A 27,391-nucleotide genomic window follows, 5' to 3' on the forward strand; every position below is an offset into this window, starting at 1 on the left:
TAAAGAACTCAAATAAATTTAAATTAATTAGAAAATTTGATGCTTTAAAAGTGGAACAAAAGAAATTATCTCAACCAAAGAATCATCATCTTCTCAACAAGATCACAATAAGTATGGTTACCATATTTCAAACATAGAAATATTCTCAGCAAGGGTTTTAACTTTGCAATATATTCTCATAGTATTCATAAAGAATTTTCATTATCCAAAATTGAAAAGGCTGCTTCCTTCCTTCCAGCTCAGAAAGCTAAATTAATGTGATTAGAATCTATCTTCGCTATTAACCAAGCAAAACCATCAAAAAAGTAATGTTACCAAAGTAGAACTCCATGCATTAAAAATTTTAAAAGAAAATGGAAATATTATAATCCTTCCTGCTACAAGGGAAATGCACAGTTATTCTAGATACCAAAGAATATTATTACAAAATGGCAGTTACTACATACTATATTCTTGATAATGATCCAACATGAGAATTACATAACCAGACTAATAACTACTCAAGACTACCTTTGAATTTTCTAGAGAATTAAGATTATCTCTCTGGTCCCTGCATTCCCCCATTCATTGCACATATGGGGTTCCAAAAATACACAAAGAAAACACCTCACTAAGACCAATTGTAGATGGAATTGACTCCCCTATTATAAGTTATCCAAACATCTGGCAAAATTATTAAAAGCTTTTACAGGTTCTTTTAATTCCTACACTAAGAATTCCAAACACTATTTTCATGATTAACCCAACTGGCCATGACGTCTATAGATGTCAAAGTTACTATGGATGCGAGGTGCATATTACAATTGTAATACCGTTGATATTACATTGAAATATATGATGGATACAAAGTGTATGAGGAGTGTATATTTTATTCATTTGGCAAGTTGTGTGGTTAGAGACATATATCTACATAAGGATGAAATCCTAGCCAGCTTTGATTTCACTTCTCTATTTACTAATGTATCCACAGAAGAAGTATTAGTTCTTGATGAGTATGTTGATTTTTTTGACCAAAAACAAATGTAACAAAAATAACTAACACTGAGTTTCTAAGTCATAATAGTTATTTAATTAAACCTACTAATTTTGCCACATATGCTAGTGGCTTCATCTGTTAGTAAGAACAAACAAATATACGATAAGCAGTAAAACAGTTCCTACATATTCGGTTTTTAGTTATGTAACGATTCATATTTACCACTTATTGAATATTTGTTTGTTCTTACTAACCCAGATGAAGCCACTAGCATATGTGATGAAACCAGCAGGTTTAATTAACTATTATAACCCCAGTGTTAGTTATTTTTTAATTATCAGTTCTTTTACAAGATAAATTATCTGAAAAAAATCACGACACTTCTAAGTCACTGTATAAATTCAGGCTACTTCATTTTTGAAAACATGATCTACAAGCAAAATTGCAGGTCGCACGGGCAATCTCTATCACCTGTTCTAGCAAATATATACTTAGAAGCTTTTGAAGAAAAAGCAATAGACTCCTTTTCATTGAAACAAGGCAGTGAGAAAGATATATAAACAGTAATTACTAAAATAAAGAGCAAAAAGGGTCATAGTTCAGTGATGCAAAATTACATAAGCAAAGTGGATATTAGATATCCAACATTATTTATTTCAAAGCCGAATGTAGAAACTTTTGTAAGTTGACCAGAGAGTGTGCAGGAATACATTCCTCGGCATTCACGAGTTGCCTTAGTATGGACTATTTAAAAGACATAGGAGATGTCCCCAGACATCTATATATTTGCCTTTTATTAGTCCATTTTGATAAGGTTTCACTGACCTGACAGCTGTTTCGAATTGGTTGGTTCTCTTCAGAGAGACCAGGCAGAAACCTTAAGAAAGCGAAAACTCTCGTTCAGTACTAAAGAACTTGAAATGTTAGAGAAATGTATTTTTCGTAAACAAACTTCAGTCAGTGCATAGAAGCCTTTTGGCTCTTTATTTAATAATTACTTTTATGCACTGACTGTTTACAAAATATTTTTTTCGCTTATGAATACATTTCTCTAACATTAAGTTCATTAATGCTGAACAAATTTTGGCTCTCTTAAGGTTTCTGCCTGGTCTCTGAAGAGAACAAAACTAGTTCAAAACAGCCATTATTTAAAACACTAAACTATGTACAAGACAATGTGTTCCTACTTGGCATGAACTTGTTAAGCAATCATGTCAAAAGCTTATGCAAGTTAAAACTAAATTAGTAAATAATAATCAACTCAAACACTGAAGTAAATCACACTTCAAAAGAAATTGACTATTAATATGCAATACAGAATGTCTCTGTAGTTGATGTGCCATGAGAACAACTCCAAGAGATCATGATTAAATTTTAGAGCAAAAGTTGAGAGATAACATCCTTAAATTTTAAAAATAAAAGCATTGTATGGCTAGATTAAAGTTACTAAAGTTTTATTTACTTACCCATGAATTAATGAAGAGTGAATCCCATACTCACTATCTTCTTTAAGTGTAGCTTTGTTTTCAACTCTGGAGTTATGTGGAATAACTGAAGGTAAATCCATCCTTATTTGACTTAAAATATAAAACAAATATTTATAAAATAAGTCATAAAATTGAATGTCATAAAACATAAAATATAATTATGCAATAAATGGACATAAGATAAATTATGACAGTAAGTATAGAACATGTTTGCATAGGTTTAGTTAAGTTAAGCCATGGGTTACTTATGTAGTATCATTCTGCTATTTGGTTTTATTGGCAGAAACAATAAAGGCTATGATATCAGATTTCTATATAACTGAATTATATTATATCACATGTTCGTTTAATTTCATGTGTTCTTCTGGATGTCTGTTTTGCAGGATGAAAAACTCAAGTTTCAGGAGGAAAAGTGTACCAACTCTGTATGAGAATGGATAACCACCTTTAGTTGAAGCACCATAATAGTGCTTCTCTTCATGTTGTTTATAGCATGAAGAATTAATATATTGATTAAACTTACTAATTAATATTTTGCTGTTTTTTTTACCCATCTTCAGTACACAATTATAACTGTAATTAAGCACTAGCACTGAACTAAATAACTGTGTAAAAAAATTCAAATTGCAACTGTAAAAGAGCTAATATCCTTACATGTCATCCTCTATGGCAGTGTTGTTCAACCTTTTTTACTACGCGGGCTATTTTTCTATAAAAAGTTATTCGGCGATCTACTCTCTTATAAGTTATTCGGAGATCTACTCTCTTATATAGATCACGTTCCCCCAACCTGAAATCTGATTATGTACAAATAAACAACTAAAAAAAAAAAAAATACACAACTAAAAACTTTATTTGTGTATTTAAAAATTTATTGATCACTTTTAATTATTTTAATACAACAAATATTTTAATGGAACAAAAAAAAAAAAAATATATATATATATATATATATATATATATATATATATTGGAATAAAATATTTATTTCTCTATTTTGGAAAACCAAAGTTAGAAAAAACAACAGATTGATTACAAATTCAAAAGTTACAAGAAATGCTGGTTGATTAAAAAAAAAATTAATGTGAAATTTGGCATTGTTTGGACCTCGCAATATTTTCAGTCAAGTTGATATGAAGAAGTGGCCAATCGCAGACAATCATCCAAAGGATCATTTGCAATTTGGTTTCTTAATTGATTTTTTATGTCGTTCATATTTGAAAAAGCGGATTCTGACAAGTATGTCGATCCAAAACACAACATAATTTTTCGTGCAATATCAGTTAATATTGGGAATTTTTCATATGCATACTTCCAAATGACTTCATTGTTTATTGATTTTAAATCTAAACTATTCTGAATGTTTATTATCTCAAATTCTACTTCAGCTTGGTTTATATCAAACAACCCACTAATTTTATTTGAAATTTCTGTGATGTTCAAGTTTTCTTGAAATGGATTATTGATAAAAGATACAATCATTTCAGTTTTATTAAAATCTATAAATCTTGAATTTATTTCTTCCTCAACTAACTCTATTTCACGAATAAATTCTTTAAAATCATAGCGAAGCATTTCTTGATTTTGTTCAAAAACTTTTAATAAATATGGGAGATTCGAAGTCTAAATTCGCGGTCATTTATATTTTTCGTTAATAAAAGTAAGTATTGTTGGAAAGTTTTTATTGAACTTAACATGTCAATTAAATTTTTATCTCTACCTTGTAACTCTAAATTTAAATTGCTTAATTTCATACAGAAATCTATTAAAAATGATAAGTGTAACAACCATCTTTTATCACTCAATTGTGGATAAATATCTCCTTTTTCATCAAGAAAAATTTTTATATCGTTAATTAATACAAGAAATCTGTCTAAAAATTGACTTCTGCTGAACCATCGAACATTATTGTACAACAGAAATTCCCTATCATCATTTGCCTGTAATTTAAATAACTGCCATTGCAGGGCTTTTCCTTGAACAGAATTTACAATTTTAAATGAAATTTCAAAAATATCTTTTGCGTTTAATCTTTTACTACACAGTACTTGTTGGTGAATAATACAGTGGTATGTTAAAAAATCTAGATATTTATCATCATTTTTACATAATGAAACGAAGCCTGATTTATTACCTATCATTGCAGGAGCACCATCAGTAGTAATAGACACAAGTTTAAAAAGTGAAAGTTTGTTGTTTCACAAATTCATCAAATGCCGAAAAAATGTCTTCTCCCCTAGTGCTTCCCAATAATGGTATCATTTTCAAAAGTTCTTCTTTACTTGAATAATCTTGAAATGCCATGCAAATAAATACCATTAACTGAGCAATATCAGTGATGTCATTTGATTCATCAAATTGTAATGAAAACGCAACACACTGATGAATGTCTGACATTAACCTGGCCTGGAAACTTTTCTCCGGCAATTGGAACTCTTCCTTTCGGCAATTTGAAACCTTGTCTGCGGCCTAGAAGTAGTCTCTATCTAGCGACGTCTCGAACTGAGAAGCTCCTTTCTGGAAGCAGGAAACTCCTCTCTCAAGCTACATGGATCCGGGCAGTCTCTCTGATGGCGACTCTGGATCGGGCGGCCTCCTCTCTGACAGCAATTCCGGAACTGGGATCCACTTCTGCTTGCTTCAGTCCCTTTTTATTAGGTCTCCTCTGAGACCTCGCATGAAGTTTGGCAACCCCCAAAGAATCAGTATGAGTCTTTTGTCTTAAGTTTCAAGTTCAGCACGCCATTTGGTTCTCCTCCGCTTTCTTTTAATTCTAAGTTGCCGGCCATTGGAAAGTTGTTTGAACTCTTTCTGACTGACTTTGGAGATGTTTACACTTAGAGCCTGCAAGCCTTTCTCATACATACAAGTTTCAGTAACAATCTTTCTAATGCCGCCATGTACAGCTTCGGTGACAAAAACATTGCCTTTGTTTTTAACACTCTAACATATTCTTATTAAAGCAGTATATACAGTTAGCTTCAAAAGAGTTATTTACAAAAACATCTAATACAAACTATACTGAGACAAACAAAGTTTATTGTTTTACAATATTCACATGGGACTTAACCTAAGTAAAAAATCGATGTGACATGCTTTGGAATATTTAATATTTAAGCTACAATCGAGTTTTCACACTTTGCTTATAATCGTATTCACTCAGCTCGCTGTTTAACTTCACTGATTGAAATTAATTCATTTACCTGGACTCATAAGAAAATTACTGATTTGACAATTTTAACAAAAAATAAATAAACAATAGCAATACACTTAAAGCAAATTAAAAATAATACAAAATAATGATAAATAAAATATTATGTTTTTTCAGTTTTAATTAAATTTGTAAGTAAGGAGGAAGACACAAGAGATCGACCAAAAATCGCCTCTGCGATCAACAGGTTGAACACCCCCTGCTCTATGGCCTAGATAACCATTAAAGTTAATTTGGAGGAGTCAGGCCATCAGGCCTCAAAATGGCAATCTCCAAGATCTTTGATAAATTAATGTTTCATAGGTGATGGTGATTCTAAAAAAAGTCTTTTGGACCTGTAGAGACTTCTTTGTAAAACCGACATTTTCTTCCATTCATTGTGAAGGATTATCTGTAAAATCTCTCATTTTACATTGGGCGCACGTTGTTGCGTCCAATGTATTTCTGCAACCAACAGATAACACTAATAATAGGACTCTAGCGTTGATGTATAATTTTTTTTTCTCACCAGAGGTCAGGCCAACAATTGTTGTAGCGGTTGGTCAGTATCTTTAACAAACCAGTTTGAATGTAGTGTAGCTTGTTTTCTGTGTATAGTTGTATGCTCCAGAAGATGACCTTGACATAAAGGTCGAAACGTCGAATGTAGATTTTAGTTATATTAAACTAAAGTTTTTATTCAAACACGGTAGTTGTCTCCATAATTTTCAAAAATGCACTCTCATGATATGTAACTATGTAACTTATTCGCTTTTACATGTTTTTCTAGGAGATTACGCTTAAAGACATGTCAACTTTGTCTGTAATAATCTTGTATTTGTAATAACTTAACCACGAGCCTTTGTTAAAATAATGTAGAGCAGGAGATCTTTATGCAATGCTGTTAACTCATGTCCATATATGGCAATTTCAAAAGACATGCGAAGTATGATGTCATCATGTTTCAATATCAATACATGACCATATGTGGAAGTTTTTCGAGATATGCACATGTATACAACAGAAGTCTGGGCCTTTAAAAGGAGAAACATCGAGAAGGACTGAGTTTTAGTTTTCTATCTCTTCTCTTCTCTGTGTCCGCCACCATGTGAGGTCCATTGTCAGTAATCGAAAGAGGCATCGTAGGCCTGAAAGTTCTCAATCTTCTCTTACCTAGATCCACTATCATGAGAAGCATTGTGTTGATCGATTGTTGGAACGTCTCACTAGGAAAGAGCTGCAGTGTGCGAACATGTTAAGGATCCTATATGGCATAGAATAATCAATGACTCGAAGAAGAAGAAGAAAATTGGTGAGAAGTCATGAATGAGTCAGCAGAAGTTAAGAAAAGGAGCACTTTCATGTGGACTCGTGTAAAAGCAACACTGAATGAGAATTGTAAGTACTTATATATTTCTGAGCAAGAATGTACATCAAGTATGTCTGCTTATGGGTAGAATAACATTGTGTAAGTTAACAAATGAAGTAAGTTCATTCAAAGTGTGTCAACTGTGTATAATTAATTGTTGTAAGAGAAAGAGAAGAGTATTGTACTAGATAATGTAAATTAACCCATTAAGGACTAGCATTACCATATGGTCACAGCATGCAATGATTTACATTTTTTATTTTCTGTAGCCAAATATTCTAAAATCAATGTCTTATACTTTCAGGCTTGGTAACAGTTCAAACTATTAACAATAGATGGAGTTTCTGATCTAGTCTTTTATGCCATCTTGTGGTAGATGAAATAAAACAGTACATGGAATCTGTGAACTTAAAATGGCATATAAAAAGAGATAAGTCTAGCTTCTTGCTTCATAACTTGCTCTGAAACACTTCTATCAACATATTCATATTGTGAAACATTACAGAAGAGTAATATATTGTTTTTAAATCTTTATATATAATAATTATATGTTAAAAGTAGGTTATAATATAGTGTTACCATTTGGTCACACTAGTCTTCTATGTAGTCATTTTTACCTTATGAAATATGTTTGTGTAATTTCAATTAACTATTCTCCTTTCAGCTTATCCGTGAAAGAAATACTACATATTCTTGAAGATGATCTTGACCTCACTGAAGTATATATAGAGTCCCAGAAGTACATGATTAGTCTGATGAAGGTGGTTTCATCAAAAACCTAACTGGAAGACAGCTACGAGCCCCTGCTGAAGCAGTTCTAGCAGATGGTCATAGAATAGGAAATCAGGATACAGAGGATAGAGATAATGAAGATGAACCAGGAAACCAGTGAAATTGAAAAAGGGTCTAAGTGACAGAAAGTACATAGTTGGTCACATGATGACATACTACAGATGAGTCCAGTGTTTCCAGTGCCTGATTTCACTGTCTATAGAAATAAGACATGCACTGAGTTATTTGAAATGTTTATTGATGATGACATTGATTTATTAGTGACTGAATCGAATAAATATACTGCCTGGAAAAATTGCCCATGTCCAGACATAACAGCAGAAGATATGAAGTGTTTCTCGGGAATACTAATGCTTTATCACATGACCACCAAAACTGGTGGTCATGTGATGTCTGATATTAGATATGATCGAATGGACCATTTTGTTGAAAATGTGCCAGGAAACAAGAGAAAAGATATGCAGGACAATTCTGTAAATCTGTGGGATGTACACAATGTAGAAAATGTGATGTGGGACTTTGTGTGGGATATAATAAAAAATTTCACATTTGACGTCTGTAGACTCCATATGGTCACTGCCGTAGCTCACATGGTTTTGGCAATGATGTCTTCTGCTAGAATAAATGATAGGGTCGCAGATTCCCTTTCCACACAAAGTTTGTAGGACAATCACAAACATCCATGCCCACTGCAGGATTCGAACCTGCAGCCTCTTGGCCAGAGAGCAGACATGCTAACCACTCAGCCAACCAAGCTGGCTGTGTGGGATGTTTTGTTAAATATCATACACCATTGTTTTTTAAATGTCCATGGAGATTTAAATTTGTATTTTTTTGTATTTTAAAATATGTTGACATGTTTGTAATTTGTAAGTAAATAATAAACATTTTCTTATTTTGCTCATATAAAGGACTAGCGTAACCATATGGTCACATGCCAAATTTCATAAATCTGACATGCGAGATATAAAAAAATAGTATATTCCCACTCCAGTAACATCAAATAACACAATTTGGTCGGTGGTAAGAATTTTAAAGACAGAAAATAATTCAGTCCTTAATGGGTTAATATTGATTTAAGCTTACACAAGGTATGCATTAATTACAGTTTGTGTATATATGACTAGCAGGATATTCTAGACTGTGATTTAACTTTAAGGAAAGTAACATAGAACTAAGCCTGAATCAGGAAGAATTGAAACTGACAAAGACTTAAATGATTTGACTTAAACACACTGGATTGATTCTGTCAATGCACTATCCTAAAATTTTGAACCTGCATAAGATAAAGTTTAAGTGATCAATATTCAAGCCATGACTAATTAAAAGTAAAGATTAACATAAGCAAGGAATGCTCACAATATCTGCTGTCTTTAGTTCAAAATCTTATAATCTTGCACTCAATATATAGTCTAACTGGCGCAGTCGTAAAACAAATAAATTTGTTAGCCTACAGAGCATGAGAACATAAGATCTAGTAGAAATAAATGAATAGTGGCAGTCGATAGTTGAGGCAGTCTACCATTCACAACATATCACAAAATATTAAGTGAAGGACAAAAAAGATGAAGCAGGGTTGTAACAAATGGCACAGCAACAGGATAAAGTCCAATAAAAATAGAGTGTGTAAAAGGTCTTGTACCTTAAGCAATTATGGATATAGAAGGTAATTGTGATACTTTAATAGATACTAAAGTAATGAAAGACAGAGTTCTTTAGAATTGTAAACCCTAATCTTGTAATACCAATGTTTTCAGGAGAAGACCATGAAAATATAGAGTCCTATTTTAATTTTGAGGAAAAACTTAGAGATAGGAAAATGGTCGGATTTTCACTTACTAATAATTCTTAGAAATAAATTAGCGAGTAAGGCTAAGACATTCTTAAATACTTCACCTATCTTGCAAGATGCGATAGATTATACTAAATTTAAAAGTACATTAATAGTGAAATATTCGAAAGAAAGTAAGAGTGCAAGCCTTAATTTATGGAATTTGCATAAATGCATTCAGGATAGTAAAGAAACCGTTTCAGAATATTACAATGGGCTATTAAGCATAGCTTATAAGTTAAGTGTAACAAAAGAAAGGTTGCACCTAGAATGGTCTATATTTCATCAATCAGAGTAGGCTTGAAGGACAATTTGAAAGCAGTGGCCTACAAGAAAAAGATTAAGAATCTAGATGAATGTTATCAACTTGTTAGAGAAAGGGAAGAAATACTTGGAGACATCTGAATCATGGGTTCTTATTAAATGGCACACTGTGCGATTGATGCAATCAACAGAGAAATAGTCACAATCATAAAGTTCAGATATAGTGAAATTATCAAATGGTGGAATAGACATGCGAGTTTGAGTTGCTGTTGACATTTACTTTACTGTTACCTCAGCATATGAGGATCTCAGAGCAAGTGTGGTGGTGGCTAACTTTCTTCTTGCATCCTGATATGATACATACTGTTCTGGTTTTAATTTTTTCATATTTCTGTCTCATCTTTCCACTTCTGACGTGTATGGTGATCTCCCTGACAGTTACACATTTAGCTTTCTTGACAGAGCAAGCTTGGTTATCATGCTCTTTACTACCACATCAGGCACAGGTGGCAGAGCCATTACATGCAATTTGGACATGTCTGTATTTTTGGCATTTGAAGCATCTTAATGGATTAGAGATGTAGAGTTATACAGGAAAATTCAGATACTCTGCTTTACAGATGCTGGAGGCTTAGGAGTATCAAATGTAAGGATGTTTCTGGTTGGAACCAGGTAACCCTAAGGATTATGATGTGCCTCATACTTGACACCCCAATCTCTCGGCTCTAAACATATCTCCTCATCGGAGAGATCTAGATCACTCCTCTACAGGAATTGAGTGTTTTGTGGGATGTAACTGCTATTGGTATTCCACCCACTGATGTTGCTCTGAGTATACATGCAAAGCTTGTAAGTCTTTCTCATACACAAAAAAAATCATAAACAACCTTTCTTATGCAGTCATGTAAAGCTATTACATAAAGTTCCGGCGGCAAAACATTACCTTGTTTTTCAACACTCTGAAACATTCTTATTAAAGGAGTATATACAGTTAACTTTCAAAGGGTTATTTACAAAAATATCTAGTACAAAATATACAGAGACAAACAAGTTATTTTTACAATATTCTCATGGGACTTGACCTCTGTAAAAAAAAACGATGTAAAGTGCATTGGTATTTTTAAGCTACATCGAGATTTTACAAGGTGACTGCAAGTTGCATTCCCTCAAGTTCTTCTCATATCTGACATTTCATAGTCCTGACAGTGACTTAATGAACCTTCTCTAGACCCTCTCCAATACATCTTCATTCCCTTGAAAACCAAGTGACCAAATATGCATACAGTAGGCAATATATGGCCTGATTACAGCCTTACATAGGAAAATCAACTTTGTTTCTCATGTCAACATCCTCCTCCTCATTGCCATAATCCAGTATGATAGTCTTACAATTTTAGCAATGTGATCCCTAAACTTCAAGTCTCTGTCCACCATCACTCCCAAATCTTTCATCTCTTCAACCTCCTTCAAAATTTCTTCATTAATTGTATTATGTATTGTATTTGTTGTATACTGTATAATATGTAATTTGTTTTGTATAACTGTATACTGTACAGCATATAAAGCTATATGCATGACAGCAAATAAGGTACTGGAATTTTAAAAGGAAAGAAAAAATGTTTAATTATTAATTTCCATTAAAAAAAAATGTTTTTCATAAATATATAACATGATGATTTTCAGTGAAAGCATGTGAAATGAAATAATCTAAAGAAATAACTTGTTTATTTCCACTGATTTGAAAAATAAACAAGGGAAATATTACCAATAATCAGTAAATTTCTAAGAATCATTATTACTATTATCATCATCATTAATATCAGACCTCCATGAAGTAAAGACTAATCACTGGAGCTCTACACACTCATGCAAAAAGAGGCTTAAATCCAAGGTCAAAAAAAGTGTTTCTCACAGCCTTATATAAGAAAACTATCTTTGATTCTGTATGTCAATATCCTTCTCGTTATTGCCGTAATCCAGTGTGATGTTCTTACAATTTTAGCAATGTGATCCCTAAACTTCATCATCATCACTCCCAAAATCTTAAATCCATTCAGTTTCTGCACTCGCAAATCACTCTCTATGCAAAGAACCTGATCCTCACTTCCTGGCTCACAACCTCCTTTATGCAGCTTTCAAGGATAGCCTTTTGTTCTATTCTTGTCTCCCTCTTTTCTATGAAAAATCTCCTCCACATTAATCTGGTAAAAATCCCCTCACCAACTTATATGTTAGAATCATATCTCATCTCTTATTCACAAGACTCACACTAACTTAGTGAACCTTCTCTTGACCCTCTTTAAGATATCCTCATTGCTGTGAAAGCTACCAAATCTGTGCACTGGAATCCATATGCAGCTTGATGAAGGCCTTAACAAGAGAACCATAACCTCTTTGTTTATGTATGTGAAGGTCCTCTTCATCATTGCCATAATCCATTACTTTGTTCACAATTTTAGCAATGAGTATCCTAAACTTTCTCTCTTTTGAAACTTGTCCCCACCCCCACCACCACATCCAGATCTATCATCTTTTCCACCTCCTTCAAAATTCCCTATTAAATATATACTCAACACAATCCAACCTTCCCCTACCAAGACCTTACACTTTGCAACATTAAAGTGGGAGCTTCATTCACAGATCCTCCAGCACAAACTTCTGCTCTGCTCCTCATAGTTCTTCATACCTTTGCATCATCAGCAAACTGCATTATCTCAAATTAAGCCTCTTGTGCCATTATTATTATTAACATATAAGTTAAACAAAAATGGTCCCAAAACAGATTCCTGTGGTCTGCTAGTGATCTTCCTCTTATGGGATACCACTCCACCACCCCCCTCCCCTTCCATACACAACCTGCTGATACTTATCTGACAGCCGGTCACCTATCCAATTCACTTGTCTCCTATCTAATCCTATATGTTTCAATTTAACTACAGCTTGTCAGGTGGTAATCTTATCAAAGCCCTTTGAAAAAATCAAAGTATACCACAGCACATGCATTGATCTTATCCAGAGAAATGCAACACCTTGCTGTAGTACATAAGGAGGTAGCTAACATATGACCTCCCTTTACCTATGCCAATCAGAAAATAGTGCTATTATCAACCTAATTCTGAATCCTAATTATCATCCACCTCTCACACAGTCCCCAGCCTATAGCAATACCCAACTAAATATCTCATCCTATCAACCTACACCTCACCTCTGCTCTGAACTGCTATCTTTCCCTTCTATCTCAACCTTATGTAGACATAATTCTTCTGCTATTATTAGCAGCACTCTTCCTATTCTTATGAAAGTCCAGAGGCGAGTGACCAAGATGATAGCAGGTCTGTGGAATGAACCGTATGAGAACAGGTTGAGGATTTGTGGGTTGCAAAAATTGGTTGATAGGCGGAGGAGGGGAGATATGATTGAGACATTCAAATTACTGAAGGGTTTCTATAAAATTAATTCAGAAGATATTTTTGAGTATAGGGCTGGTTGTGGGAGGACTAGGGGACATCCATGGAAACTGGGCAAAAGTGTGGTTAGTAAAGGTGTTAGAGCTGGGTTCTTTACTTTTAGAGTAGTGAATGAGTGGAATGCGCTCCCTGAGTCTGTGGTGGATGCTGTGACAGTGAATGAGTTTAAGGCGAGGTATGATAGATACTGTATGAATGTCAAATAGTTGTGATGAATATGATTTGGGGCCTCCCTCGATGAGTCCAATGACTCCCTGGAGTTGCCCGTAATAATAGTAATAATAATAGTAATATTTCTAATCCCATCAGGATATCATTCTTTTCTGGCCATGTTTCACTTATTCCAACTATTTAATTTCTTCACTGTAATTACTGATACCTCTAGCATAGTAATTCATTTCTTGATCTATAATTAGCCACATCCACCCCCCCATCAGTGACTTTTAAACACCACCTCCTGTCTGCTCACCTTTATTCTTTTTCCTGTATATCTCCAGAGACCCAATTACTTCCCATACATCCCACTCCTAACCTTACCATCCTAAATGCATTCACTCTCCTTCCAAAATCTGTTTTTCTTATACTATGTCTTCCTGCCCTCCCTGGCTCCTCCATTTCCTTGTCCAACTTGCAATCCTGTTCTCATATTCTCATCTCCATTCTTTTAGTCTCACCAGATCCACTCTACTGCTCATTTACATCATCTATGATATCCACAAATACCTTATTCGCATTACTAATTACACCTTTCCTAGCAACAGTCTCTCCAGCTAATATGCAAATCTATTTAAATATAATCCATCTCTTTTATATAATTCTATTCACCTCAAATGCATTGCATATATCAACAAACTGCACTCCTTTTTAACTCACATATCGCTAGCAAACTATTATATGAAGTTAGCAAACAAGCCAGGGATTCCTCAAGAGATTCTTCCTTTTACAGAATAATTCTCATAAAAGAATGATCTCATATGGTAAGAAAATTATGGAATCTATAGTGGAAAATAATGGAATAATAGTGGAATTATTAAGTCACTTGATCAGGATACAGAGTGCTAGTAGAAGTGAGAGGTTCGGAATCTGTGATTGAAGCAGATGAAAAGATAGACTAGTGAGTTGAGGTGTTAGACATTGCAAAGGCATGATGCATAAACAAGAATGAGATTAGATAAGATATTAGCAATGAGTAATAAAGTAATTTGCAAGAGAATCAGCAATATTCCTAACATCTTAACATGAGCAGGAGGTCCAAATGATTGAAACGAAGCTAAGATTATTCCAGGAAACAGCTACCAGAATGGCTGTAACTAATTAAAGACCATTCAGGATCTGTGGGATGATGATTAAGGTACTAGTGTTTAGTTAGGATCTATATCCAGAAATGGGTGGATGGGAATATGATTCCCTGTAGAGTACATAAAACGTAAGCAGGTGATTTGAACAGACCATGCTATGACCAGATAATAAGGAACATCAGTTCAGCATTGCCAAGAAAGAGAATTATTAAAAAAGTTTAAAGCTGAATACTGGCATGACTGTTATTATTATTATTATTTTGACACCTCCAGGGAGTCCAAGGACTCATCGAAGGAGAGTGTGCCAACAGCATCGAACGACTGGTCCCCTTCCAACTACTAACTGCGCTCAAACTCACTTAACTGAGCCATTAGTAGCAGAGGCTCTACCAATCAACCAACCTTACCCGGCGTTGCTTATGCTACTAGTATAAACTTTATTATTATTATTATTATTTGACACCTCCAGGGAGGCCAAAGACTCATCGAGGGAGGGCACCTGCTCTACAACTTTGTCTCCACCTGAGTGGTGGAGACAATCCACAAACTGACCGCAACTACACCAATGGCATCTATCGCCGACCACCATCACTACTATTTCCACAGACAATCACAAACATCCATGCCCATGGTGGGCTTCGAACCCGCAGCCATTTGGCTGGAGAGCAGATATGCTAACCACTCAGCCAGCCATGCTGGCAATTATACTGGTACTGAACCTGTACATTACCTTCTCCCAGTATTCAACACTACTAAGCTTTTTTTTTTTTTTTAAATTTCCTTTCTTTCAATAATATATTCTAAAAAACAGATGACTGAAAAGTGAAAGCATTACAATTTTAAATCATCCAAAAAATCTTTGCTTGCTTCTTGCACATCCAAAAATTACTATAGCTTATCAAAAGTAAATAATACTGCAAGAATTTAATGAAACAAGGTGAAAAGATAACAAATATTAAAGAGATATCACTCATGTAATTTATTTCCTGCAAATTTTTTGCACTAACATTAAGACAATCATCACTGTAATGGAATGTTACAAGAAGTCAAAATAAAAAGAGTGGAATGGAAAATTTCAATTCAATATAAAAAGAACATGTGAGATTCATGCAAGCCATTAGAATGAAACAGGTAGTACACAGATAAATAATTATATATATATACATAGCTGCTTGAGTGTTTATAAGAATCACCTCCCAATAGAGCCAAAGATTCCTATTTAAATTCAGTTTAATGAGCTTCACAGTTGCTTGTAAAATCCTTCCACTTGGAATCAGCTTCCTGTGGAGAACTTCTCCAAAGAACTATGACTAGCAGAGCTGTATGCTGGGCAAAACCTGATTTTTAACATTACTTGTGTACCTTGTAATCTTGATGCTTTTCTATGCAATCCAACATGTACTTTTCTGTTAAAGTTACAAAGGCCACAGCAAAGTACCTCAAACTCTTGCATTCAACCTCTTTAGGATACTTAAAAGAGAAAGATAACTTACAAATACAGCAAAAGGTTGCTTTTCAGAAACAGAGAAATCTCACATCTCTTATGAGGCATGTCAATTATAAAAAACAACTTTTATGAACATCTTGAGGAAACAGAGAGAGAGAGAGAAAGGGAGAGCTGTGATTACAGTTGGGTACTGATTCCACTTGACATTTATTTTTCAATGTTTGATAAAATACATAATTCCTTAACTAAAGCATTAATATCTTTTGATATTAATATCTTATAATAAATTTACTAAAAAAAATCAAAATAATGTTCATTAATAATACAAAATGACTAGCATGAAATACTTTGCATGTTATTTTGTATAACGTCTTTTGATATCTACAGATGGGTTCTCATTTGCTTTAGGTGTTTGCAGTGTTTTTCATTATAAAGTTTTTATTTATTTTTATGCAGCTCCCACTCAAAAAGGCTATAAGCTTATAGTACAGTAGTACTGTGGTGGACTAAAGATTTTTTTTTTATCATATTTTAACTTTTTCATTTATTTTTACATAAATACAAAAACCTCACTCCTAAAGACCAAACTTTTTCAAGCCATGTGAGGCCTCCAATAAATGGGGGAAGTGATCTTGCACTGATCAATAAAATCAGGTCCCACATCAATGCCCAAGGTGAATTCCAATATTCAGCCAGTTGGTTGGGGAGTGAGCACGTCAGTCACACAGCCAACCAGCAGATCACGCACCACACAACATATATCATCGAGACAAATCAAAATTGCAGAATAAAAATATATTAAAACACAGAACATATCAGAAAAAAGATAATCACCAACTATTTCATACAGCCAAATATGCAATCAAGTCTCTTCAGGAATGAGAAGATATTAATTATTATTTATTATTACCCCAAGACCTCATGGAGTCAAAGACTCATCTGGGAGGTCCTTTTATCACGCACACAGCTCATCATACCATGTCTTAAACACACTCAAACTCCTTACAGACACCACACACTCAGGCAAGGCATTCCAATCATTCACAACTCTGCACGAAAAAAACCTGCCTCTCACTCTCCCTACTCACACCCTCTTTATACAGTTTCCAGGGATGACCTCTGGTTCTTCCCCCCACCCCCCCCCCCCCCCATCTCCAACTATTTTATGTAGAACTTCTCCAGCATTGATCCTATAACAACTCCTTACTATCATATCTCCCCTCTTCCTCCTGTCCACCAGACTCTGCAAATTACATCTTCTCAATCTTTCCTCATACTCGACATTCCAGAGGTCAGAAACTACCTTAGTCAGTCACCTTTGGACCCTATCCAAATTCTCTTTATCCTTCTGAAAACCAGGTGACAAAATCTGGGCACAATAGTCTATGTGTGGCCTAATCAAAGCCTAATACAAAGGAACAAGAATCTCCCTACTTCTACACGTCAGTGTCCTCTGCATCATTCCCAGAAACCTTTGCTGTCTTCACAATTTTGGCTATATGTCTCCTAAATTTCAAATCCTTATCCACTATCACCCCCCAGATCTCTTATTTCCTCCACCTCCAATAATACATCCTTCTCAAGCATATCCCATCTTTATTTTCCAAATTTTAAAACCTTACATTTTGCAACATTGAACTCGCATCCCCATTTCCGTGCCCAATCACTCAATTTATTCAAGTCTTCTTGCAAGGCCACAACATCTTCACTACTCTTCATGGTTCGTCCTAACTTTGCATCATCTGAAACAACTGAATATCTCCATCCAAATCTTCACCAATATCATTAATATACAAGTTAAACAGTAATGCCCCTAAAACAGACCACTGAGGCACTCCACTAGTGACTTTCCTTTTCCTGGATATAGCTCCCCCATACACAACTTGTTGATACCTATCAGATAGCAATACTAAATATAAAGACAGGTTTCTCAGTGTTAGAAAAAAACAAAATTTTCATTCATTTTAAATATTCTGATCCCTCCTGGCATTATTATTATTCCAAGACGGAGTCAAAGACTCATCTAGGAGGTCCTTTGTCATACACACAGCTCATCATATAGCAACTTAAACACTTATATTCTCTGCAGACACCACCCTCTCAGGCAATTCATTCCAATCATTCAACAACTCAGTATAATGCTTCTCACTCCCCTGCTCACACCCTCCTTATTTAGCTTCCAGGGATGACCACTGGTTCTCCCCCCTGATTTCCCAGTGTTTTCTATAAAACCTCTCCAACATTGATCCTATTTATTTATTTATTTTGTATCCAAACACAAGTAGTACAGTTTTAAGTAAGTGGTACAACATGATTTACAACAAATTAGGATACATTACAATGAGATCAGCTTAGATTTGGTAGGTGAATAATAATTAAATATTATAATAATTAAATATTGGGGTGCACAGCAGCTAGGTTCTCGTTCCTGCACCCTGTTAGTACCCATTAGGGGAAGCTAAAGCTGCTATCAACCAAACGCAAGTGACTGAACTAAAAAAAAACAATCCTACAACAACCCCTTACTAATTTGTACATCATCCCTCTTCCTTCCTATCCACTAGACTCGGTAAACTCCATCTTCTCAACCTTTCCTCATATTCGACATTCCAGAGATCAAAACTACCTTAGTCAGTCACTTCTGGACCCTTTCGAACATCTTTGTCCTTTCAAAAACCAGTTGTAAAAATCTCTGATTAGGCCATACACAGTAGTCGTGTATGGCCTAATCAGAGACTTATACAATAGAACAAGAATCTCTTTACTTCTACAAGTCAATGTCTTCTGCATCATTCCCAGAATTCTTTGTGTTGTTCTCACAATTCTGGCAATGTGTCCATTAAATATCAGATCCTTATCCACTATGCCCCCCAAGAGTAAATTCTATATTCCATCTTTGTTTTCCACATTTTAAAACATTGAACTTGTATCCCCATTCTCATATCCATTCACTCAATTTATTCAAGTCTTCTTGTAAGGCCATAACATCTTCTCTATTCTTCATAGTTCATCCCAACTTTGTATCATCAGCAAATAACTGAATATCTCCATCTAAATCTTTGTCAATTTCGTTAACATATAGGTTAAACAGCAATGGCCCTAAAACAGACCCCCCTGAGGCACACCACTAATGACTTTCCTCTTCTGGGATTTTTCTACCCCCATACACAACTTGCTGATACCTATGAGATAGCCAATCTCTGATCCAATGCACTAATCTAATATCCAATCTCATCCACCTAGTTTGACTATCAACTTATCATGTAGTAATCTATCAAAAGCCTTAGCAAAATCTTAGTATACTACTGTGTATCCCTCTCCTCTGTCCAAAGTATATATTAGCAAATCCATACTGTCCATCAAAGATAATACCATTGTCGTCAACCAATTCTGTATCCTCGTTTTCACCAGCTTCTCTAACAACTTAACCACAACACCTGACACACAGATAGGCCTATAATTTGATGCTTAAGTTCTATCAACTCCCTTATAAAGCAACACAATCTTGCACTCCTTCCACTCCTTTGGAACTCGACCGAGTGCAAGACTCATGTTAAAAAAAAATGTCAAGGCAGATGCCAACTCGCTGGCACATTCCTTCAGAATACGTGGTGATATAAGTCCCACAGCCTTATTAACATCAATTGCCCATATACTTCTTGCTCACTTACAGTCAGTCTCTCCTCCCCATCATGTCACATTCACAAGGACAAAAGACCTTTATGAATCGCTCATTAAGTAACTCCACTATATCTTCCACAGTAGTTTTCCTTATACCATTTTCTCCAATTCAATGTCATCCATCCATAATCATTCTTTCTCTTGCTAGCTACATATCGAAAAAACTCCCTATTATTCTTTTTGGATTCATTAGCTAACTGCTGCTCATACTTCACTTTTACTACCATTACCAACCAAGTAATGGTCTTTGTAATCCTCATGGAATTGGTTATTATCATTTCTCTTATACTGCTTCCATAATGCCTTTCCCCCCCCCCTCTGTATCATATACTTAATCTCTTCATTAATCCATTTCAGACCTACCTTATTTAACCTTCTGACCCATGGAATACATTTAGACATTGCTTCTACTAGACAGTTCTTGAATATCCACCAAGCTGCACTTATTTCTTTTCCAGCTAGCTCCTCATTCCATTCTACACCTGTAAGCTGTCTCCTGAGCTCCTCATAATCACCAGCCTTGTAGTTCCACATATACCCTTTTCTCACAGAGGTCCTCGCACTGCTGGCAACCACCCAGGTAATCACTTCATGGTCACTCATCAATTATATATGCATGCTCACACATTAATATCTACACAATAGAAGAAAATAATCTAATCTCTGTTACCATGAGCCAATGAGAAAACTTGACATTTTATGTCTGAAAGATATAGATGGTGGCTCCAGATATTGGAGATTACATTAATGGCTGTTGCCATGAATATACTAATGTGTACGCACACAGCACTGGGAGGACAATGCAAAGCTATGCGGCATTTTGCTGTGAATCAACGTAATCTTCGACCAGAATCTGGCATAAAGAAAACCTGAATGAATGAATAGCCAGTATAATTTGAATCCCTCTGTATATCAATTCCTTTATATCAACACATTCCATAACAGAAGGCAATAATGCAACTTTCGACAATCAGTAAACCTGATATGCAGTTAGGTTTTCTGTGCCAGCTCCACAAATCATCAATTCTAAAATGATGTTTACTTCTCATGGAGTGACACTATATAAGCAGTAAACAACTATCTGCAGATGTATTTGCACACAAATACATCTGCAGATAGCTGAGAGCAATGTGTATAACACTCAAAGAATAGTACCATATGCACAATACAATATATTGTGTTTCTTCTAGATACATTGCACTGTTAATGAACACTTGAATATTACTTCTAGAAAATTAAATGTAGAACTTAACTGAACTAAAGATAAACACAAAAAATAAAAATAACAAATGCAGTTGTTTAGTGTACTAATCAGTACCACGAATGATTATATTTTCAGGGAAATGAATGTCATAATTAGAATAAAATGCAGAGATTTGATTAATTTTAAAACTTTTGTTGAAAGCCTATCTGGAACAAAAGGCCTGAGCATGATGAATGTGTTTCAATGGTACCTGACTTTGGCAAGATGATGAAATTTAGCATTAACATAAAAAAAATCCACTGTTGAATTTATTTTTGTAGACTGAAACCTCATAATGGAAACAATTGATATAGAGAATAATGATCTTCTCTACAAGCCAAATTTAAATATTATTATTATCATTAAGAAAGACCTCTAAGTAGTCAGGGACTCATTGAGGGAGGCTATACTACATGCACCAGCTATTATACTTATTCTTGAATTCATTCACACTGCTTGCACCCACACTGGCAAAGGAATTGTCAGTGCCCTTGATCACATTGTTTAATTTAAGTCTCAGTTATGGGATAGTCCTTAGTCCCGAGGTGGTGGAAAGAGGGGGGGAAATAGTTCCATTGCATAAAGGATGCTCCAAGACTGCTGTTGCAAATTACTGAGCGATCAGCATATCAGGAGTCATTCTCAAGGTTTTGGAGAAAGTCAAGAGCAAAATACAAGAATGGATAGATGGAAATGGGATACTATATGGGAGCAGCATGGTTTTGTGAAGGTAGATCATGCCTCAGTAACTTGCACACGTTTCATAACACAGTAACAGTTGAACTGGATAAGGGTAATGGGTTTACAGTGATACAGCTGGACTTTGCTAAGGCCTTTGACAGGATAACACATGGAATTCTAATCGGTAAACTGCAGCACATGGAGATGGATATAGGGCTGGTGAGGTGGATAGAAGGGTGGTTGATGCAGAGATATCAGAGAGTAGTTTATTCAGGAGTAGAGTCCAAAAGAAGGCCTGTGACTAGTCATGTGCCAAAGGGTTCTGTTCTTGAACCACTATTCAATTTGCTCATTAATGATATAGGAAAGGATCTGAGAGGAACTGTTCATTTATTTGACGATGATGCAAAGCTGGGTAGAGCAACAGTGAATACACATGATGTCAAAATTTTGCAGGATGATTTAGATAGATTAGCAGACTGTGCAAAGGAGAATGGATATCAGTTTAATGTGGCAAAATGTAAGGTTATGCATTTTGGGATGAATATATTAGCAGCAGTATATCACATTGATGGAACTGTACTCGAGGAGGTTGACGAAGCCACAGATTTGGGTATGTTGGTGGATAGGGAGTTGAAGTTCAGGGGTCACACAGCAAAAGTGGCTAAATCAGCTCATCAGATCACTTGGTTACTGAAGAATACTTTGACGAGCAGAGATAAGCAAGTTATTGTTCCTCTTTATTGAGACTTGATGAGATCCCATCTTGACTACTGTGCAAAGATCTGGGCTCTCCCTAGGTTTCTTCTTGATGGGGAGGAGGTAGAGAGAATCCAGAGGTGAGTGGAGTGACCATGATGACAGCTGGTCTATGGAATGAACCTTATGAGAACAGGTTGAAGATCTGTGGGTTACAGAAACTGGTTGATAGGTGAAAAAGGGGTGATATGATTGAGACATTCAAATTACTGAAGAGTTTTTACAAGATTGATTCAGAGAAAATTTTTCAGAATGGATCTGGTGGTGGGAGAACTAGGGCCATCCATGGAAACTGAGCAAGCATGTGAGAACTAGGTTTTTTACTTGGAGAGTGGTGAATGAGTGGAATAAGCTGCCAAAGTCTGTTGTGGGTGCCATGACCGTGAATGAGTTCAAAACAAAGTATGATAGATACCATGCGAATGCTGAATAGTTCTTGACATGTTTAGGGCCTCCCTTGATGAGTCTAAGAAGTCCTTTGAGTTGCCTGTAATAATAATAATAACATCATCCAATGGCAAACCACTCCAATCACACACCACCCTATGACAGAAAAATCTAGTCCTCATTGCCTTCTTAGCGGCATTCATTCTTGGCTTCCAAGGATGCCTTCCTGTCTTTTCTCCATCCTCCATAAATTAACAAATTCCAACAACTGAAATGCTGTATGACCCTTTCAGAAGTTTGTAAGTCTCAATCATATCACCCCCCTCTCTCCTGTTTGCAAGTGTCTGCAGTCCACAAATTCTCAATCTGTCTTCGTAATCAGTATTCCACAATGCTGATATCATTTTTAAAACTCTCCTTTGCACTCTCTCTCTCTCCACTATATCAGAATCACAATTGAAACCAGGAGACCAGACCTGTGCACTATAGTCCAAGTGAGGTTTTATCAAGGCCTCGTAAAGAGATAAAATGACATCCTTATCTTTAAATGTGAACATTCATTTCAGCATTGCAATTATCTTTTGAGTTGTATTCTTTGCTACATGGCCCCTGAACTTCAACTTGTGTCCAAGTGTAATAATAATAATAACATCATCCAATGGCAATCCACTCCAATCACACACCACCCTATGACAGAAAAATCTAGTCCTCATTGTCTTCTTAGCGGCATTCATTCTTGGCTTCCAAGGATGCCTTCCTGTCTTTTCTCCATCCTCCATAAATTAACAAATTCCAACAACTGAAATGCTGTATGACCCTTTCAGAAGTTTGTAAGTCTCAATCATATCACCCCCTCTCTCCTGTTTGCAAGTGTCTGCAGTCCACAAATTCTCAATCTGTCTTCGTAATCAGTATTCCACAATGCTGATATCATTTTTAAAACTCTCCTTTGCACTCTCTCTCTCTCCACTATATCAGAATCACAATTGAAACCAGGAGACCAGACCTGTGCACTATAGTCCAAGTGAGGTTTTATCAAGGCCTCGTAAAGAGATAAAATGACATCCTTATCTTTAAATGTGAACATTCATTTCAGCATTGCAATTATCTTTTGAGTTGTATTCTTTGCTACATGGCCCCTGAACTTCAACTTGTGTCCAAGTGTAATAATAATAATAACATCATCCAATGGCAATCCACTCCAATCACACACCACCCTATGACAGAAAAATCTAGTCCTCATTGCCTTCTTAGCGGCATTCATTCTTGGCTTCCAAGGATGCCTTCCTGTCTTTTCTCCATCCTCCATAAATTAACAAATTCCAACAACTGAAATGCTGTATGACCCTTTCAGAAGTTTGTAAGTCTCAATCATATCACCCCCTCTCTCCTGTTTGCAAGTGTCTGCAGTCCACAAATTCTCAATCTGTCTTCGTAATCAGTATTCCACAATGCTGATATCATTTTTAAAACTCTCCTTTGCACTCTCTCTCTCTCCACTATATCAGAATCACAATTGAAACCAGGAGACCAGACCTGTGCACTATAGTCCAAGTGAGGTTTTATCAAGGCCTCGTAAAGAGATAAAATGACATCCTTATCTTTAAATGTGAACATTCATTTCAGCATTGCAATTATCTTTTGAGTTGTATTCTTTGCTACATGGCCCCTGAACTTCAACTTCCTATCTACTAACACTCCAAGATCCTTAGCCTCATCAGTTTCTTCTAGAATAATCCCACCAATATAATACAACATTGGATATCTAATCATGCAAAAGTGAATGACTTTACATTTACTGACATCCATTTTACCATGCCCACAATTCCAGTCTATTCAAATCATTCTGCAAGTACTGCATATCAGCAACATTCCTGATTACCCTACCTATATTTTTGCATCATCAGCAAGCTGTATGTCCTTGTCCAATCTTTCCCAATATCATTAATGTACAGATTGAATAACAGTGGACCAAGCACTGATCCTTGTGGTATATCACTGGTCACCTTAAATCTTGCAGACTCACATCCCCTGTAGACCACTTTTTGATATCTATCAGTCAGCCATCCTCATTTATGCAAGAGTTTACCATGCTGTATTCTGTCAAAAGCCTTTGTATATATATGTGTGTGAGAGTGCGTGTGTGTGTGTGTGTGTGTATATACAGTAATATAAAGTAGTACAAGTCTAGGCAAATCGTGGTAAAGGTGAAATAAGCACTGATCACTATTCTTAATATTTACCCTTAATGCAAAGCCCATTTCCTTGAGGAGATGGGTGATGCTATGCATTAAAGGCAAGGGGCCACTACCCAGACCGGTTTCAACCTTTATTGAGGTCTCATCAGTGGGAGCCAAGCTAGGCTTAGAAATACCAAGGTTAAGTAATTCAGAGTTTATAAGTATTTTACCAAAACAGTGCAGGCACAAACTTGACTTATTTGTCTGTTTGCTTACTTGGGAAATGGAGTAAAAACCAGGTTTAAAATAACTTGGTATCTTTAACATATATTATACCCAAGGTAAAAAAACTTTCTACATCCATCTCTCATCCTGAGATTTTTATTTATAGGGTCAAAGCACCTTTTGGTAACTTGTTTTGGTAAAATATTTATAAGCTCTGTATTACTTAACCTTGATATTTCTAGCCTGCTCCCACTGATGGGACTTCAATAAAGGTCGAAACTGGTCTGGGTTAGTGGCCCCCTTGCCTTTAATGCATAGCATCAATACATCTCCTCAAGGAGATGGACTTTGCATTAAGGGTAAATATTAAGAATAGTGATCAGAGCTTATTCCAACTTTACCACAAGTTGCTTAGACTTGTACTACTTTACAGGTCACTTAGACTTGCATTACGTGCAGGCTCAAACTTGACTTATTTATCTGTTTGCTTACTTGGGAAATGGAGTAAAAACCAGGTTTAATATAGTTTAGTATCTTTAACATATATTATACATGTGTGTGTGTGTGTGTGTGTGTGTGTGTGTATGTATATATATATATATATATATATATATATATATATACACGCACGCACATATGCAGTGCTTCTTGTGTTTTGTGATGGTACTGCATACCAGCACTTTTATTAACAGTGACATAATGTACATATGCAGTATCATTTTAATTTTCTAATTTTCCTGCTGGCATTGAATGCATACCAGTACCTAATGTTTGAGCAAAAGAGTGATATATATAACTGTTTATTATCTATTGCACTCTAATCATACATAGTTCAGTAAATGTAATATAGTTGAATTACAACATGTTTATTGTCATAATGAAATTACATGGCACCTGAAAAGGCTAAGGACTCATGGTGAGATGATTAGTTGAGCAGGCACCTGCTCAACTAACCACCACAACATTATCTACCGTCCACTAATAGTATTTTTTATCTGTAAACAGTGCAAGTTCTCTGACCGATTTACGTCTATATGGAATGAAAAACATGAAGGTCCAAAATAATAATAATAAAAAAACCAGCACAGTATGAGATCGGCTAACTCACCTTAAAATTGAATAACTGAAATATTCTATTCACTGTTTAAATTTTGATTTCTTATAACCTATGGACGCTTCAGAGTCTTTGATAATCGGCCAAAAATTTTGAAAGAAATACGAAAAAAAAATTACGGGCGTCATACGCATTATACATTTTCATTAAATACTATTATAAATTAATAAAAATCATTAAAACAATTTAACATCTCATACACTTTAACATAAACATCACTTACCACACAAACTAATAATCAAACCTACTAAACTTGCATTCTCATTGCTATGGAGCAGAGCGCACCCTATAATCCAAAATGTTTTTAAACGAATGATTTAAATATTTCCTGTAGTACGTAATGCGTGTGTGTAGTTCACGAAGTTGTAACAGATCTCGGTGAAGTGTAGTCGTTGAAAAAATAAGGATAGGAGATTGTTGTTACAAAGTTTGGCGTTTAGTTTTATTAACGTTTATCTTCATTAATTAAAGAGTAGATATGAGAGGACTGTAAGTTGAGAAAACATTATTGAATCAATGAGGAGAAAATGATTTTCAACTGAATAGCATGTAAAGAATGTTATTACATATTACCATGAAAGGTTGCAGAATCCTTCTAACTAGTAAATTCAGTGTCACAGTTTTCACAATGCTATGGATTTTGTCTCCAACTACACAGCAAGATGAAGGTGAGTTTTAACTTAATTGTTATTAAACCGCTTTTCATATAATTAATCTTAATTATCCTGCATTAGTCAAATCTCTAAAGTGATTTATTAGAAGAAATGATAGAAGGACTATAGAAACAATTTTTTTTCCGATACGCATGTGTTGTCAAAATCTTAAAATCTTGTTCATGTTCAATCGACATTTTTTTTTTTTAATTAATATATGACTACAGGATCATTTTGTAAGCTTTTTTTTTTATTGGTTCCCGAGTTAGTCGATTTCTGGCACGACTAATTTTTCCCTGGAAAGAGGTCGACTAATTTTTCCCCTGAAAATTTCTTTAGTCGAAATT

At 35.2% G+C, this 27,391-nt stretch overlaps 2 protein-coding genes across 5 annotated transcripts in view; one reads left to right on the forward strand and one right to left on the reverse strand.

The window, feature by feature from the left end:
* The window catches only part of Pomp (proteasome maturation protein), a 120,884-nt gene extending 94,151 nt beyond the window's left edge, over positions 1–26,733 (reverse strand). The window contains exons 1-2 of one of the 2 annotated variants that reach the window (XM_090392611.1): positions 26,615–26,733; positions 2,443–2,553 (exon numbers count right to left, since the gene is read on the reverse strand). In XM_090392611.1, the coding sequence (XP_090248737.1) occupies positions 2,443–2,543 (101 nt within the window). In that variant the 5' untranslated portion in view covers positions 2,544–2,553; positions 26,615–26,733. Of the gene's footprint in view, positions 1–2,442; positions 2,554–26,385; positions 26,591–26,614 lie in introns of those variants that run through there. The other variant, XM_090392612.1, reaches the window with a different exon arrangement.
* A 58-nt stretch (positions 26,734–26,791) lies between these two features.
* LOC150106656 (vascular endothelial growth factor receptor 1-like) overlaps positions 26,792–27,391 on the forward strand; it is a 672,835-nt gene continuing 672,235 nt past the window's right edge. For all 3 annotated transcript variants that reach the window (XM_090392613.1, XM_090392614.1, XM_090392616.1), the window contains exon 1: positions 26,792–27,059. In XM_090392613.1, the coding sequence (XP_090248739.1) occupies positions 26,948–27,059 (112 nt within the window). In that variant the 5' untranslated portion in view covers positions 26,792–26,947. The remainder of the gene's footprint in view (positions 27,060–27,391) is intronic.

This window comes from Typopeltis vanoorti, chromosome 5, assembly GCF_054136105.1.
Source record: "Typopeltis vanoorti isolate ZY-2024b chromosome 5, IOZ_Tvanoo_1.0, whole genome shotgun sequence".
Classification (NCBI taxonomy): domain Eukaryota; kingdom Metazoa; phylum Arthropoda; class Arachnida; order Uropygi; family Thelyphonidae; genus Typopeltis; species Typopeltis vanoorti.